This window comes from Saccostrea echinata, unplaced genomic scaffold, assembly GCF_033153115.1.
Source record: "Saccostrea echinata isolate AGI-Se365-2 ecotype Australia unplaced genomic scaffold, CSIRO_AGI_Sech_v1 ptg000001l, whole genome shotgun sequence".
In the NCBI taxonomy this organism is placed as follows: Eukaryota; Metazoa; Mollusca; class Bivalvia; order Ostreida; family Ostreidae; genus Saccostrea; species Saccostrea echinata.
In genome coordinates, this window is record NW_026889750.1 from 44,616,176 (window position 1) to 44,634,848 (window position 18,673).

Consider the following 18,673-nt stretch of genomic DNA (forward strand, 5'->3'; position numbering starts at 1 on the left):
GAAGTCCTTGTTACCTGTGGGAACTTTTATACATATATTTCTAAAAGAAGATAAATTTTTTTAATTGTAAGCTAGCTTATTGTGAGAAAATATAGCATTATAACTGACAAACTGTCAACTTTAATGCATTTAATTATCAAACAAACAGCATATAGACCTCTTTAAACACAGCGATCTTTACAGCAATGTGTTGACGTGATCCTTGTCATGTTAAATATGGGAAATTCTGAAAATATCAATGTACCTGTATTTAATTTCAATTATTTATAAGCGTAAAAAAAGTTGTTATACAATGCCTGGGAAGGTAAAACAACAGATGCGGGCAAATGTCCCTGTTATTTAGAGCCACTAACCGGGGTCATTTTGAAATTTAAGGGGTCTAGAGGAAATATATTCAGGTCATTCTAAAATATGTCATAGTTTTGTGCTAATAATAATGCATATACATGTATCTTTGACACCTAAATTTAAGTTGCTAAAGAATGCCATAGGAATTGACAAATCATTCGACATTGACTAGCAAAAGTGATTTTTTTGTTTCTAAGAAATTCATAAATCATTCGTCATCTACCACAGCAAGTATTTAGGAAAATTATATTTAAACCAAACACACACTTTTTTTAAGGTAGTATGGGATACCTCTACGTTATGACGTATTTCCGTTTGAAGTATTGTTTTGAGTGCTTATTATCGGGTCAAAATTTGTAGATACACCGTTGAAAAGAACACTCTGAAGCCTATTTCAATGCAAGTTCTCACAAGTCGGCATTTTAAGTAAAAACAGACAAAAAATCGCAAGTATATAAATTTACTTATAATTGTACAACGGACATTTAAAAAAGCAAACCCCTGTAAAAGGTAGTTTCAACATTGCTGCTTTTGAACACTTTTAAGCAAAAGCTGTATTTCAATTGTTTGAGTAACTGTACAGCACCTTGTGTGCGGTGAGGCATGGATAAGTGCGACTACTTCACATTGTGCTGAATTATTACCAATCAATTATCACGTTAACCAGAGCTGGACTTTTTTGTTATTTAATTCAAGAAGTAACTGTTTGGTCACAAATCAGCTAGCTGTTGTATATAGTCCCAAAATGTTCAGATGAATGCAATTGCTCTGAACAAGACACGTCCTGGAAAGCGATTGTCCATGCATTGTTTTCAAAACCGCTCAAAGTTGAAAACTACAAAGTGCGATTTTTTTATGGTTGGGAAAAAATGCTCATCATTTCTAAAATAGCACCCAGGTTTTTTCAACCCTTGGAAAATAAAGAAGGATAACTCTTCCGCTCGGATCTTTTAATTCAAAAAATTTTAAATGCATTTTATATTTTCCATTTATATATATATTTTCAATTTGTTTATTTCACTTTGCTAACATATTAAGATACATTCTTATTGTAGACTTTCATGAAATGTTATCTGTCTGTTTTCAAGAAATAAAGTTTTCCCAGTTTTTTACGCTTATTTTTTGTTGAAAATTAAAAAAATACTAAGACATATTTCTTGTCATTTTTGTTTTTATAAACACTTTATATTAGCAAACGCCTGCCTATAATATTAAGCTTATGAAAAAAGAATTATGCAAGAAAAAAATCGTTTTTGTATTTCTCATTAAAATAATAAAAAAATTATTAAAATTACACTTTAATATACTGAAAGGTGGGGGTATTTCAAATCCTTCTAATTTGGGTACATAAATATGTAGGAGAAGTTTCGTTTGGTATCCCATACCACCTTAAATTGTCGATTTAGAGATCAAGGGACAGGCAAAGATAAAAAACTTCGATGATGTGGTTTTTCATTGTAAGGTAAAATTTTTTTCGTAAATCTGTGGTAAGCCATCCAAAATGACTTAACATTTCTTTGCCAATGGATGTAAAATATGTTGAATGTCGGTTCCAATTTTTTAATATGATACATTACAGATTCCATCTACCTTCGACGATGAATACTGTACCAATAGAGCAGACTGATATGAACTTCACAAAGTAGAAAACAATGTGTGTTGTGCTGCATGGCATCAGTGCATCAATGCATTGGGCCATTTTTCGGCAGTATGCACATATAGCACGATATGGGCCCTTCCCAGGTCCTGGTCATAAAAATTTTTATGATCACAATCAAAATGTTTAGAAAACCCTGTTTGTATGAAAAGTTGTGCAACACTTCTCTTAGCAATTGAGCAAATGGCAAAAGATGCAATGTGGAAAAGCCACAAATATCTAGAAATAACCGTAGTGGGAATTGAATCATGCCAATCTCGAACAAATGCAAAAAAATGTTTTATAACTGAGGTTTTTCCTAATGCTTCTGCCCTATATCATGTTCTCCCTCCTTTCTTTCATCAGAGGTAAGGCATAATAAAAAAATATGTTTGTTTACAGTTACCCGACTGACCCTATATCTAATAGGCAACCCAAATTTTTTTTCGTCGTAAAAATCCAGAAGTCACTCATTCGTCGGTTTAACTTTTACATGCATCTTAATCAGTCAAGCGTTTGAAATCGAAAGTACTAGAAATAGTTAGTGCAACATGGAATTAAAGAAGAAATACAAAACAGTTTTTTTCATTGTGTGATAGCTGTAAGGCAGTTGGCAAGAAAGATATTGCCATATGGCAAGCCCAAACAAAAGTAAAGCACCACACAATGGTAAAACTGTCTTGTTTTTCAACCAATTCATTTGAATTTGTGTATAAAAAAATTCTATAAAATAAAAAAAATCCTACCTATCGGCCCTATTTTATTTCGGCATGTAACAGTAAACAAACATATTTTTTTGTTTGGCCTAAACATGTATGGAAACTATAAACATGAAACTAACACCCCAAGTATGCCATCTGCATTCAGAATCGGTGCATGTGCTTTTTTGAGGTTGACAAGCTGGTAATTATGCTTCACAGCTGCTTCAGGCTGAAGCATCCGTCATTTGTAAGGTAGGTCGCGGGTTTGCTTTTGTCATCAATTTCGGTACACAATTTAGACAATTCGAGTGGTTGTTTTGTGCACATTTGATTATGACGTGAGTTACGTCACAAAGGCGATGTTGCATTGCTTCCTGCTTATTTCTCTGAAAATTACTTTAATTAGCAATAGAATCTAGTCCATACGAGGCGTATGTACAGTGTGCGAAATTAACGCCTGTCCGATGGTCCGAATCTATCTCAAATTGAATTGGTCTACCCCGATCCAAATTGAAACAGACTGAATTGTCTATCCCAATTTTGGCCATGGGTAAAATGAGATTGAACAAGAATGACCATTTCGTATTTTTAACACATAATTATAAACAAAATAATTGTGAAAAAATAATTTAATACTTTTGTATTTTACATGGTAAAAGAACTGTTGTTAAATCTCTTTACTTATTAATTTATAACATTGTGCATCTTTCGATGAATTAGTGGTGTACTATTTTTACCCAATGCTTGCTGTTTATGTATATCAGGCATGCTACAAATCCTGACTGCAGAAAGCACTGCATTAAAACACAAATTGAATCAACAAAAAGACAACCAAAAAAATTGAAAATAAAATACTGAATCCGAGAAAAGGGAAAGCTATAAAGATGAAATTAGAGTTTGTGTCTTTCACAAATATTAGCTGGTCTGCAGAGTGAAGTTCATATACGACGAGTCTGAATAATTGCACAGTTTTTTGGGGTGTGAAATGCATGAACACTGCATGATTATATTTAATTTTCACTAGATAATCATGAAAATATATAGCAGATACTTCAAGAAGAATATAAATGAATAAATTTTAAAAAATTTAACAATAACAAGAGCACATTTTTTCCAAATTTACTTTCTTTGGACAGTCCTATTTGTCTACGGTCTATCCCAATTTAAAATGAGATAGTCAAATGGGCTATTTCATTCTCCAGATTAGTTTCGCACACTGTATGTATGAACCCAGAGGATTATAAGTTAATTCTGCTCTGATTATATGTGTAATGTATAAGAACAAACTTATAAAACATAATAAATGTGATGCAAAATGCATGGAATTCATTTTATATTGAAAATGATACTAAACTACTAAAGGTCAATCAAATTGATTCAGTGTTAAAGATATATGGCATGCAAAATGAAAGTAACGGTTTTTCAGTAAATTGCTACGTTGAAAAGTTGAAAGGCTGTATGTATGCACATAAATTTGCAATGAAGGGAAGGTGTGTAATGTACCATGTTTGCTCATCACAGCCAAAAAAAAAACCACACACATTTGTTATTTTAAGGATAACATCAACCCTAAACGCTAAAAATGGATGAAATTTAATTAAATGCATTTTCCTCTTTTTTAAAAAAATATTTTGTATTTGAATCTAATAAAGTTGTTCTCTATTTATAAGCAGGCTAGCAAGGAATTGATTTATCAGTGAAATGCATGTTAAACATGTTATAATAAGGAGGAGAAGGACCTTGAGCTGAAAAAATACTTGTCATTCAATTTTTTTCATATTTTGTATATTTCTAATTAAGTATGTCCCACATATCTTAAAGCAGTTATATCATTAGGTTTCTTACCTTATTTTGGAGATAGTGATTGACAATTACTATGCCCTACTGTATCTAAGTGCAGTTTTAATTCTCCATGTTTCCGGGCTAATTACTCTGTCCTTAATGGGATTTTTTAAGCATATGTAAAAAATATCAAAGTGGACATGTATCTTTTAAATTATTTCGGAGTATAACTAGGATTTAAAATTCAAAAAAGCAAGTTTTGTCTATCACACTGCATCTGGATAGGGAAAATAACGCACTTTTTAAGACAACTTAAACAATAAAAAACGTAATTTACAAAAAATTCTATCATTCAATATTTTTTAATTTATGTTGAAATGCAAATCCTTCAAATTATTGAATAACTGTAAAAATATCAAATGATGAAGCTGACCTCATTATTTCACAGGACATCGTTAAAGAGGACATAAGCATGACAAAAATGTGTCACGTTACATTTCTCGACTACGAGAAAAACCAACTATGACGTCACACGTAAGCTAAATAAGCGAAATAAGATATACCTACATATGATTTCCGTCATCAGCCATGCAAAAATAATTTTTGTGTTCCCCATTTCTCAAAATATTTCATCATATACTGATTATGAACTGTTTTTACATAATACAGTGGCTTCCATTTTATCGGATAGCGGTTTAATGAATATTTCGGCTATTTCAATATAATATCAGAGCACAAAACCATTTTTTATATATTTATTAATAATTTCACCTGATATTCTGATGAAAAAATACTGGAATTTCGTTTTATCCCATACAAAAATTTGGACTATCATAGTGTTTTTTGATAATCAGCACCTTGTTCACACCTCCACAGGGCTCGACATTAACGCTTGTCCGCTTGTCTGGTACCAGCGAAAAAAAATTACGGACAAGTGAATATTGCTGGGCACTTGTCCGATTGGACAAGTGCATTTTAATATAAAGAAGTCTTCAAATAATAAAAAGAACGACTATTGAAAGTTCATCGGTAAAGACGTAAGCAGTACATAAAAAAACGAACTTCGATCCCGATATGGATCACTATGTAATTGAGTTCACACTCGATCGGGATCGAAGTTCACTAATTGCATACTACTGCAAAGGAGGGCATGAAGTTACATCGAGTTACGAAGTTTAGATTCTGTTTGATGTTTGTGAACATTTATGTTGTTGTCAGGATAGAAAGTCTAGATAAAAGTTTGTTGTTATATGTTTGTTGTATTTATCAATAACATCACGAATGAATCACATGTAATGGACTTTATATTAGTTTTCAAGTTGACAGTATTGTATCTTTATTGAACAAATTTCGGACCAGTGAAGTTGAAGTTCGGACAAGTAAATGTCTTGGTCACTTGCCCGATTGGACAAGTAGGGAAAAAAATTAATGTCGAGCCCTGCTCCACCTTCGTATGTGAAGCCTTTGTCTACACAGTTTGACACCAATTACCTTGATTGGCTTGAGTACGACAATGAGGGGATTAGTTACGCCTGGACGCACACAGGCACCTTACCTGTATCAATAGTGGGCAAAGTAAATAGATATGTTTTGATTACAGTTGTGGTGATCAGCTTGGGTTCAATGATGCACTTGTTAATTATGACAATTATTTGCAATTTTTTCGGTGTGAAATTTTAATTATTGAACTGATTAGCTTGTGTATGACAATTTGCTTGGATAATGAAATAATCCTATTCAATCGTTTAACTTGGTCAATTGGCTTAATATTTATTCACTTTTCAGTGCAAAATTTATGGTAAAAATCACAAATGGCTTGTTCTATAAAAATACGTCTCAAAATTCATACCATCTTTCTCCACATGGCTCTCAAGATCTCTCTTCAGCAGACAAGAACGAGACTGGTAAACTCAAACACAGTATAAAATACGTAACCGTATTAAAGAAACAAATCAAAAGGAAACAATTACATATATTTAATATTTTTGTTTATTTTTAATTTACAATCTATCCAGGGAAAAATAGTTTACGGTTATTAGTCAAGCATTTAGTCTACTTCCGTTTCCAAAATGGCGACCATCGAAGAAGGAATGTAAACATGTGCTGAAGAAAGATGGCAATAACTATCAAAGAATATATTCTATACGTCAATTTATTTGAAAAAAAATTTCATATTAAATTCATAAGTAAGTGAAATAAATTATTTTTAGTAAAGTCATTAAGTAAACATGTCAAAAGAAAACAAAAGTGCAAGCTTGAAATTTGCTAGCTACGATGTATTATCAATACATGTAGCTCTATACATCTATCTTTGGACTCGGTATGGAGCAATCGGCTATTCTAATTTTCGGCTATTCGGATAAAACTATGCTGACAACTTGACTATTCGATAAAACGGGAACCACTGTAATACCACCCCTGTGTTCACCGAGTATGATCTTGCTGTACTAACAGATCATGTATGACGTCACCGACTTGTTGGACACGCAGTTTAGGGAAACAGAGGAGTGGATCAATCTTTTTCATAATTTGTTAATGTTTACAAGAACGTAAAAACTTTTTAATTTTTTTATATAAGATGGTAATTAAAGTTAAAAAATTGTCAAAAAATTATACAAGAATTAATGCTTTACACATATTGCACTTATATAAACGGAGACTATGATGTAGTTAAACAGAGTCATGTGACCATGTGTCCTTCATCCCCTTAAAATGAATTCATACAAACACCCAGCATATCGGACCTTTATGGCACTCTAAACAGATATTAATATACTGTACATGTATTACGAAATACAAGTATCAAGACTTCAAGTACAATTTTTTCTATAACAAAATTAAGCTATCTGTGTTTAAGCTGAATGCAAGTATTTTACATTTTTTTAAATGATGAAAAATTAATAAAGAAAAAAAAAAAACAAGAAAGAACAAATGTTTGAGAGTTCTGACTATATACTGAATTGCGATTGACTTAAAAAGAACATTACTGATAACCCCCACCCCCCTTCAATGGTGGGCTTTTTTTTCCCTTTACCGTGTTATACTTGAATTCTTAATAATGAACTTGAACATCCTAACATTACTTGTATTATATTATCTATCGCAGTGTTACTGCTAGTGGTGTTCCAATCATCGATTATAATCGAAAATCAGTCGATTGTTGGCATAATCCAAGTGCTCGATTACAAAATTTCTATTCCGATTAATCGGGTTATTTATTTTATTTTACAAGTGTAATAGTTTTCAAGCCAAATATTCCAGCCGCGACTTTTCTATTAACTTATTTGTGTATCATAATGGCGCAGACGAACAGACATTGTATTCATACCCGGGTAACAATGCTAATTCCCGGGTATGGACATACTTTGGATTCTACAAAATGAATGAAGAACCAGCTGGACTAGATCGAACGTTCTATCGTTAAAATATTGTCTTAAGGACTAGGGCTTGTCCCGAAACACAGTTAGATTATTCTAACTACAGCTGGACCACCACAGAAAGTAGTTATTCATCCATTCTTACCATTTGATAAACTAAATTGACGGACTTTGTAAATGTCCGATTATAATTGATAATTAGTTAGTTACAGTAGCCCGATCATCGATTATGAAATTCTTACCGATTCCCATCACTAGTTACTGCATATTAATTCTAATGCACGAAGAATGTTTATATCAATATACCGTTCATTCTGACTTTGTGGGCAGAATTATGAATTTCATAATACTAGAGAAGATAAGCTACTTATCTTCACGTAGGCAAATTTAATAAAAATTTCAGATAATATGCCGCAAATTCTAAGGAACATTATATCAAATTTTTCTGAACATGTTTTCCCGTAAGAATTTTTATGCAGTAAACCCGCGACCAACCTTAAACTGTGCTTACGATCAAACAAGTTCGAAAGTCCCTCGTTCTCTCGTCTAATTATCATAAATATGTGTTATATTCAATTGCTCTACTAATAATAACAAGATACTTACTTACTGTCTTACAACTCTTTACCCCTGCTAAACGCCGCCATTGTCCTCCCACAATGCATTGCGTGTATCGCTACACCGTATTGTGGGATATTCCAATATTGACATTTATAGATACACAAAATGTTGAAAGCGAGGGACTTAGACCGACTGTTCTAAAAATAGATTTTGCGTTGTGGGACATTTTTCTATATATCCTTATGGGTCAAAAAAAATATTTTTTTTGTTTTTTATGGTAGGAATAGCATTTCCAACATTTCTGTGAAGTTTAGACTACATGGTTTATGGGTCAAAATATAGATGACCCATAAACCACCTAAGGATCCCACAACGTGAGTCTGAGATACGCCAAATATCCCATAACACACCTCTTGTATAACTATATATATATATATATATATATATATATATATATATATATATATATATATATATATATATATATATAATACTCGTATATATATACAATTTACAAAATGCACCTAATCATAACAAAATTAACAAAATGAAACCTACTCGTTGAAAATTCTTATCTAATAACCAAACCGCTTCCTCAAACTTATTTTTGCACTTAGAGCAGTCCCCCCTCTCTCTCTCTCGTTATATCTAAATTACCGGTTTAACTTTACAACATGAGGCAGGTACAGAGCATGCCTCTGGACTCTTGTTGTGCTTCGTGCAGTTGTAATACGGGTTTTTAGTCCAGTCCTTATACCCTTCTTCACTATCAGCTAAACCACAACACTGCAACTGTCAAAAATATTAATAATAATAATTTTCTAAAATAAATTCCATCGGCCAAACTACACCACTAAGTGCTATATATTCATCTCGAGCAGAATATATTCTTTGATTTTGATTGGCTATTCCTGAAAGACTGTTTCGAGAATTATATCGGGAAATGTATGTTTTCAGAACAATAATAAATGAAAAAAAAATTTATTCTCTGCAATCTTTAAACATTGGAATTGAATTAATTTTTAAACCGATTGATTTTTAAAATTTTGTTTTCTGTCCGAGATGAGTAAATAGCACTTCGTGGTGAGAGACGTGTGGTGTTACTATACTATAGGTAGGAAAATTTTCACAGAAACAAGTGCCTGTGGTTTGAAGTCCTAATTCAAAGGGTTCTCAAGATATAGCAAAGATTTGGTTTTTTATTTAACCTTTGAACAAAAGGGTGAAGGTTAAAAATACAGTGCATCTTCAGCTTTATTTCGTTGATCTGCGTTCTATGTTTCAAGTCTTCAAGTCAAAGGTTCTCAAGTTATGGTCTGATTGTGATTTTCCTTACAGAACCTCTAAGAAATGGGTCAAAGTCAAAACTCTTTGGTAAAGTGCATCTTGTCGTAATGTTGTCTTTCCATGTTCAAAGTTTGAAATCCTGATGCCAGAGAGCTCTCAGGTAAAGGTCTGGACTATATTTTGATGAAAAAAATTATCTAGACTCTATACATGTAAATGGGTCAAGGTAAGTCAAAGGGTTCTCAAGTTATGGTCTGCCTGCGTTTTTTCTTAACTTGATCTTGAATGGAAAAATGAGTCAAGATGAAAAAAAAAATTTTGGTGACATGCACCACTTCTCTATACTACCTTTTTATGTACCAAGTTTGAAGTCTTAATGTCAAAGGGTTATCAAGTTCTGGGTTTACTTTCTTAATGTGCAATATTTCTAATTTTCTATTGTCTCACCATTTCTCTATGTTCACTCTTTTTGATTGTCAAGATTTTCTGCTGTTTTCTGTTTTCTTACCGTTTTTTGTATATTGTCAATAAGACTGACCATGTCATCATCGTCCACAACGCCGTATTTTGTTATTGCATTACTCAAGCTATCCTGAGGGAAAATTCCCAGTTGATGACGAGATTCGGGGACGTAATAAAACACGAAAATAAGGATTACAAGCACCAACTCTCCCAAAAAGATGAAACTCAATACGTAGTTGTACTGAAAATAAACAAAATGATATTATTATTTTCTTATTAAACTTCTTTTATACATTGAAGAAATTATAATCTCAAGTTGTAAAAGGACATGTATTTTCAAAATATCAGCTTAGTATACGTCATACAAATAGAGAATACAGGTCATAACTTTTGCGAGAAAAGTAGATAATCAGGAAATATTATTGTTTTTTCTACTTTAATATTATTTCTCACTGTTTTCAATAAGCATGTGTTTTCTCTGAGAGCTCCCATACACCCAAAGAAAGTGATGAACACGACTATAGCGCCCCCTGTACACATCAATGTGGACGGATCCAGGAAGAAATCGAACGCGTCCTTAACAACCTTCTTCTTCATGTAAAGTACGTAAGCCCCAATGGCCGTCATTCCAAGACCTGCAAGCTGAAAATAATTTTTCAGTGTTGATTATACATGTGATAACTATATGTAATTTATGTATTCATTGAAAGTATGACTGAATTTCATTTTGATAAGAGATGTTACATGTACACGTATTATGTTATGTTATACATGATGTTACATAGATATAATATACCCAGTATCACATAGGCGGTATCCAAAGTTTAGAAAAATTTTGATGCTGAACTTTTTTTTAAAAAATGCATGTAATCATATAACAGAAATGAAAGAAACAGAAGAAAATATTGTGGCATATCAAAATTCTGAGAGACAAAAACGGGAATACATGTTCGAGTTGAAGGCTAATTTTGGCCGCATTTCTCTATATTTGTTTTCTACACAACCTTAAAGACCTTTTAAAGCTTTCGTGTTGAGAAATTATATGAAAAAACCCTTTCTGTTATTAGAGCTGAATTGACATAAGAGTTTGGGAAAAAGTAATGTATTTTGCATTGCAAAAAAGTTGACAAAACCAATGAAATTTCATTTTGGTCTTTTTCCAATGAATAGATATCTAGAATTGATTAAGCAAAGTTCACAGATTTAAATACTAGCTACGAAAAAAGTAAAATAAACAGAAAAGTCCTCGTCTTTATAAGGGGTATGTACAAATACAGCCATTGTTTACCCTACCGATGTCCTATTATCAACCGTTGGATAAAACTTTATATCAACGAACTCATAAAACATGTATACCACACATTTATATTTACAAACACCAGGATCAAAATTATTTTAAAATATTACCTACCCATATAAGAAAATTCTCAAAGAAAAGGAAATATTTCAGCACTGGGTTAATGGCCGAGTAGTCTCTACGACTTCTGAATGTCCGCCTTAAGGATTCCATTTCGAGAACCTGAACACCAGGAAGAAATCTACTGTGTTGTGTAACTATCTATACTCCATACACTATCTAACACACTAAAAAAAAAGTATTCCGTTAAATCATGGTATGTAGAGTCTAACGCGGACGTTTGTGATCCCGGGAAGTGTTTGCGTTTGAGCGATAAGAGACAAAATGTTATCGCGCGATTTCAGGGGTGGATCAATATTTTTAAGGACCTTTATACCAAAAAAAATATTTTAGATCTAAGTGCAGATCACTCTAACTGCTAAAAATATCACGAAATCAGAACTCTTTAGCATACAATGTATAGAGGTACCTTAAAGAGGAAATGCAAAAGGTGTATACCTGACGCATGGTTGGTGTACCCCCCCCCCCCTCTTCTGAGAATTTTTTTTAGACACGATAACTTGGCAAATATACATGAATTCCTAGTCTATCATACCAATACTTCGATATTTGATATCATTTTTCGTTTCTGTTCAGTTTTAGAGATTCTCCCTCTACGTTATATAAAAATACTAATATTTTTATATAACGTAGGGGGACAAACTCTAAAACTCCTGTATGTAGGGTGTGGCCATAATAGGAGATCAAAGTTTTACACGGGAATATGAAGGGAAAAATATTTCGAAGGGAATTCAAGATTGATCAAACGAAGGGCCTCTTTCACAGGGAGATAATTAAGAAATGGTAAAAATTGGGTGGGGTCATTTAAAATCCACTTTTCAAGAACCACTGGGCCAGAAAAGATGAAACTTATGTGATAGCTTTGTGAGACAATATAGGTTCAAGTTTGTTCAAAACTTGACCCCAAGGGGTAGGGTGGGGCCACTACAGGCAATCAAAGTTTTACACGGTGATATATATAGGAAAAATCTTTAAATTCTTCTTCTCAAGAACAGCGAAGCCATGATCTGTCATAACGATAAGGAACATCCCTAAGTAATGTTTATTCAAGTATATCTGTTTCATATTTGGATATTTTAATAGAAAAAGAATTTAATGGTAACCTCACAACAAAGCTTTATGATACGTGATGACTTCAATTTTCGTCAACTTCCCTTATATTCATGTAGCTTACCCTTATCACCTGAATATGGTTTTTTTGTCTCCAGTTGACCGTCACGGTAGCTCAGTCGGTAGAGCGCTCGCTCCGTGATCAAAAAGTCTTGTGTTCAAATTAAGGCCTCCACTGACCTAAGTCGATAAAAAAAAAAAAAAAAAATAGGTAGCAACTGTTCCTTCGCCCAGCGCTCAGCACTCTGGAGTGAAAGTTGCGGGTCTTTCGGATAAGATCTTAAAAACCGAGGACCCGTGTCACAGTAGGCGTTGGCACGATAAAGAACCCTCACTGCTCAATTGCCGAGTAAAGGCCTAAATTTGAAGCCATTCACCGTTATATGGTGATGTCTCTATACGAGTGAAAAATTTTGGAGTGGAACGTAAAACTACACACAATCAATCAATCAATCTCCCAGTTGATTCGATATCTCCCAGTTGATTCGATACGCAAGAGCATGCTCTACATATGAACAATAAAACCGAGGCAAGCTATTGACAAACAAGTTGATGAAACAAGGATATCAACAGTCTTGTTTGAAGTCTTCATTTTGCAATTTTTAAGGTCGATACAATGTCCTTGTCAGCAAATACAACTTATCATTTAGTCAAGTGCTGACTGACGTTTTTCATACTAATTGTTAGGTCATTATTTACACATTGAATTGTCTTCGGATTTTTCCATTTTCCCGATCATGAAAAGGAGCACACGGCGGGAGTGACCGGTCGGCAGGGTATGCTCACTCCTCCACGCGGCACCTCATCCCACCTCTGATGTTTTTGGAGGTCCGTGCATGTTTGCTCTGCTCCCGATTTGTATGCTTCTTCCTAAAAATAAAACTTATAGACTCAAATGTTGTTTTCGTTATTTTATCTCCATCCCATGATAAATATTAAGTGAAATTTGCTTGGTTACTAATACTTCTTAGATTTCATAAAATCAAGCAATATTTTATGCCTCACCACAGACAGCGATCTGTGATTTTCGGGAAATAATCCAACTTGACAGCAAAGGCAAATTTTCAGTTAGGAAGGATAACTCCTTTCTATAATCTGTCTCTTGGTATTAGTATGACATAACAAGAATGTTACCAAATCGGGTGCATTTAAAATAAACGTATTTACAATAAAAGCTGCCACTGATAAGTAAATATGGTCTTAATTTAAGGTAATGATATTGTAGAGAATACCTGACTTGAAGATATGTGATAAATATAGAACCAATATAAACTATCAACAACGGGGAGGTAACTGAACAACAAAACACCTCAGAAATTGATATTCTTAACAAGAGGCCCATGGGCCACATCGCTCACCTGAGCACTTTGGCTAGGAAAATGCAGAAATCAGTTCAGTAAGAAAGAAGAAATTTTTATTGATTTATCTTTTATATTTCTTTGTATAACTATGATCCCCTGTTATGGCCCCTCTATATACTCCTGGAGGGGGGGGGGGGTCATGATTTGATCAAATTTAATCTACATTACCTACAAAGGATGCTTTTATTTAATTATGACCAATGACGGTTTTGCTGTTCTTGAGGAGAATATTTTAAAGATTTCCCCTATGTACCTGTATTCCTATGTAAAACTTTGATCGCCCATTGTGGCCCCATCCTACCCCTGGGGGTCATGATTTGTACAAACTTAAATCTACACTACCTGAGTATGCTTCAACGATAGTTTCATATTTTCTAGCACAGTGGTTCTTGAGAAAAAGATTTTTAAAAGATGCCATAAATTTTTCACAAATTCACAATTATCTCTCCTTGGAAGAAGGTGTGGCCCTTCATTTGAACAAACTTGAATCCCCTTTACCCAAGGATACTTTGTGGCAAGTTTGGTTGAAATTGGCCCAGTGGTTCTTGAGAATAAGATTTTTGAAGATTTTCCCTATGTATTCCTATGTAAAACGTTGATCGTCCACTGTGGTCCCGCCCTACCCCCAGGGGTCATGATTTGAACAAACTTGAATCTACACTACCTGAGGATGCTTCCCATATAAATATGAGTAATCATGGCTTTGCTGTTTGAATCTACACTACCTGAGGATGCTTCCATATAAATATGACTAATCATGGCTTTGCTGTTCTTGAGAAGAAACTTTTTGAAGATTTTCCCTATGTATTCCTATGTAAAACTTTGATTGCCCACTGTGGCCCCACCCTATCCCAGGGGGTCATGATTTGAACAAGCTTGAATCTAAACTACCTGAGGATGCTTCCATATAAATATGACTAATCATGGCTTTGCTGTTCTTGAGAAGAAGATTTTTGAAGATTTTCCTTATGAATTCCTATGTGAAACCTTGATTGCCCACAGCGGCCCCACCCTACCCCCGGGGGTCATGATTTGAACAAACTTGAATATACACTACCTGAGGATGCTTCCACGTTATTTTCATATTTTATAGCACAGTGGTTCTTGAGAAAAAGATTTTTAAAAGATGCCATAAATTTTTCACAAATTCACAATTATCTCCCCTTGGAAGAAGGTATGGCCCTTCATTTGAACAAACTTGAATCCCCTTTACCCAAGGATACTTTGTGGCAAGTTTGGTTGAAATTGACCCAGTGGTTCTTGAGAAGATGAAAATGTGATAAGTTTACAATGATGACAACAACAATGACAACAACGACAGACAACGGATAAATTTCGGTCAGAAAAGCTCACTTGAGCCCTCGGCTCAGGTGATCTAAAAATGAGTGATTAAAATTGCTACCTCTATTCAAATTGCGATTTTGCATAAAAAATATTTCATTACATTTTGCAATTATTAATCAATGATAGAACTTGCAAGAGGCAGAAATACCTAGTTTGCAAATAATTGTTTTAAGTATTAAAGTTTCTTTGAAACTTAGCTAAACAAAAATTTGCAAAAGTTGAGACCTAGGTAAAAGGAAAGGTCAAGGTCAAAAATGCTAATGCAGTTGAATAGCTCTCATCAATATGTATAAGCATATGAAGTTTGAAATACAAAATACATGTACCTTGGTTTGTTTCTTTGAAACTTAGCTAACACAAATTTGAAAAAAGTGAGGCCAAGATCAAATGGAAGGTCAAGGTAAAAAATGAGCCAGCAGTTGAATAGCTCTCATCAATATGTATAAGCATATACAGTTTGATAAAAATATCTTGAAATATTTCTTTGAAATTTAGCTAAACACAGTTGAGTCAAGATTACAAATGTTGACTGAATTGAATAGCTCTTACCAATATGTATCAGCATATTAGGTTTGATTGAAATATCTTGATTAGCTTCTTTGAAAATGAGCTAAATACTATTCTAAGAAAAGTGAGGTCAAGGTAAAAGGAAAGGTCAAGATCAAAAAATTGTTGATGCAATTGAACAGGCCTCATCAATATGTATAAGCATAAAAAGGTTTGATAAAAATATCTTAAATTTCTTTGAAATTGAGATAATCAAGAAGTGAGATCAATGTCAAAGTAAAAGTCAAGGTCAAAAAATGTTGATGAAGTGGAATAGCTATCATCAGTATGTATAAGCATATAAGGTTTGATAAAAATATGTGGAATATTTTCCTTAAAATGTTAAGAAAAGTGGGTCAAGGTCAAACTGAAGGTCAAGGTCAAAAAATGTTGATGCATTTGAATAACTCTCATCAATATGTATCAATGTATGAAGTTTGATAAAAATATCTTGAATAATTTCTTTGAAACTAAGCTTAATGCAAAGTGTGAAGGAAGGACATAAGGAAGGACAGAAAGATGGACATGACAAACACTATATGCCCCGGAGCATAAAATGGATAAAATTTAGAAAACCGACAGAGGAAATTCGGACTGGAATAATTTTAACTAGATATCATTGAGATGGTGGCCATCTCAAAGGGCCCCGCTTTCAGCAATAACATGAAAATGTAAGGTAGCCTATTTTTGACCTTGACCTAGAAACTTCGTTCAAGGTCACTGCACATCCATTGACCAGTGGCACTCTGTGAGTCAAGTATGAGCCACATTGGACCAAGGGGAGAAAAGATATTTCAAGGATTTTTCATATAATTCTGCTATGACCTTAACCTTCGACCTAGAAACATGGTTCAAGGTCACAGCACACCCTTTACCCAAAGACACTCTGTGCGTGAAGTATGAGCCAGATTGGGCGAAGGAGAGAGAAGATATGCTCCGGACAAGAGATCTCGGACGGAAGGACGGACTGATCACTATAGGGCACCCACAGAGCAAAGGCCCGAACAAGTGCTTAAACTCTAGTCATTTATTCTATTTAGCAACACTACGTTTTACTTCATTATCCAAAGCATTCCATTAGGCCAACTATAAAATAAGGTTTGTTTGCCCTCTCTCGACCCAGGACGAAAAAATTGGGTCGGTAGGTAGGTGAGATTTTTTTTTCTCTCAGAAAATGTCAATTTCAATGCTCATTTTTCACAATCTATTTTTCAGAGTGCATAAAAAAATTGCTTCCTGAAGGTTAAAAAAAATTTGAGTCAGTCCATTTTTAGCCAGTCGGTTGGGAGGGGGCAATCAAACAATTTTTGTAAAGATGGCCATACTTGCAACTTTTTCCTGAGAACAAGTCTTGATAGTTAATCATTATATGTAGTGCAAAATCTTAAGCATGTTAATGGGGATTTTACAAGAAATACTCAGAGGCCTCTGGCACAAAAAGTAGATCATTGACCTACTTATTTGGAAGTGAAAAATAGCACCACAGTCAAAGGTCTACAATGTATAATAGTTTCATATTTTTCATTGTCATCAGTGGAATTCTTTGACATCTGAGTAAATGTCATCCTTAAACAATCTGTTAATATGTTACTAATTTCCCAGTAAAAGTAAGCAGCAGTAATTTCTCTTCAGTACTTTGTAGCCTTTGAACATTTTACCTCTGAATGACTGGTACTCTAAAAGGAAACTGCAATAGCTCAACTCAGTATTTACACCTTTAATCAAGATAAATTTCTTCATATCCAGAAAATATTTTTCATAAGTGTATACAGGGTCCTTTTAAAAACAAGAAGTCTGTGAGCCAATGCTCACTAATAATACCCCTGCTCTGATATGAATACACATGTTCAGTTATGGATAAACACAGTTATAATCTTGAAGTTAACATCGGATTCATACAAAAATAAATCCCACCATATGCATGCCTAAACAAAGAGTGTGCTAAAATTTCAAGCATCTGCAATGAGTAGTTGCTGAGAAAACTGCGACCAAAATTTGTTATGTATGGTACGGACAGACGCACGGATAAACAGGAAGTTGACATCGGATTCGTACAAATATGAATCCCACCATATGGCATGCCTAAACAAAGAGTGTGCTAAAATTTCAAGCATCTGCAATGAGTAGTTGCCGAGAAAACTGTGACCAAATTTTGTTACGGACAGACACACAGACAGGCAGACAGGCCCACAAGGGTAAAACAGTATATCCCCTTTCCTTCGGAGCGGGGGTATAATAAACTGTAAAAAAAAAAATGGTATTTAAAGATTTGGGACAGGGCTGTATCTTTCGATCCAGATCTGGACTAAGAAAAAATGTAAGTACATTTGTCAGTGACTCAAATCAATACATGTAGCAACAAATCTGTAGATAACATAATTTTGCATAAAGGTTTATTCAAATCTGACAAAAACTGTAGGAAAAATACATTTTCTAATGATTAAAAAAAATACAGACAACTTTCCCTGGAAAATATTATGCTTTTGAAAATAAACATATGTGCCGAGTACTGAACAATGTGAATGACTGAAATGAATACTTGACATTATGATATAAAAAATATACACACAAACATATGTATATCCTCACATCATTGTAGTCATAGTCATGTATCTTCAATTTGAAATGCAGTGTAATTTTCTTTGTTTTAACTGATCTTTTCTGATACTGTGAATTGTGAATTCAAAAAACAAAAGAAAAACTGTCCCCATTTGATAAACAGCTATTACAACACAAGAGCA

At 33.8% G+C, this 18,673-nt stretch overlaps 1 protein-coding gene across 1 annotated transcript in view; it reads right to left on the reverse strand.

The window, feature by feature from the left end:
• LOC133192423 (tetraspanin-33-like) overlaps positions 1-11,747 on the reverse strand; it is a 34,118-nt gene extending 22,371 nt beyond the window's left edge. The window contains exons 1-4 of the mRNA XM_061328436.1: positions 11,566-11,747; positions 10,608-10,796; positions 10,201-10,395; positions 9,063-9,197 (exon numbers count right to left, since the gene is read on the reverse strand). Of these exons, the coding sequence (XP_061184420.1) occupies positions 9,063-9,197; positions 10,201-10,395; positions 10,608-10,796; positions 11,566-11,664 (618 nt within the window). The 5' untranslated portion in view covers positions 11,665-11,747. The remainder of the gene's footprint in view (positions 1-9,062; positions 9,198-10,200; positions 10,396-10,607; positions 10,797-11,565) is intronic.
• Between the last annotated feature and the right edge of the window lie 6,926 nt (positions 11,748-18,673).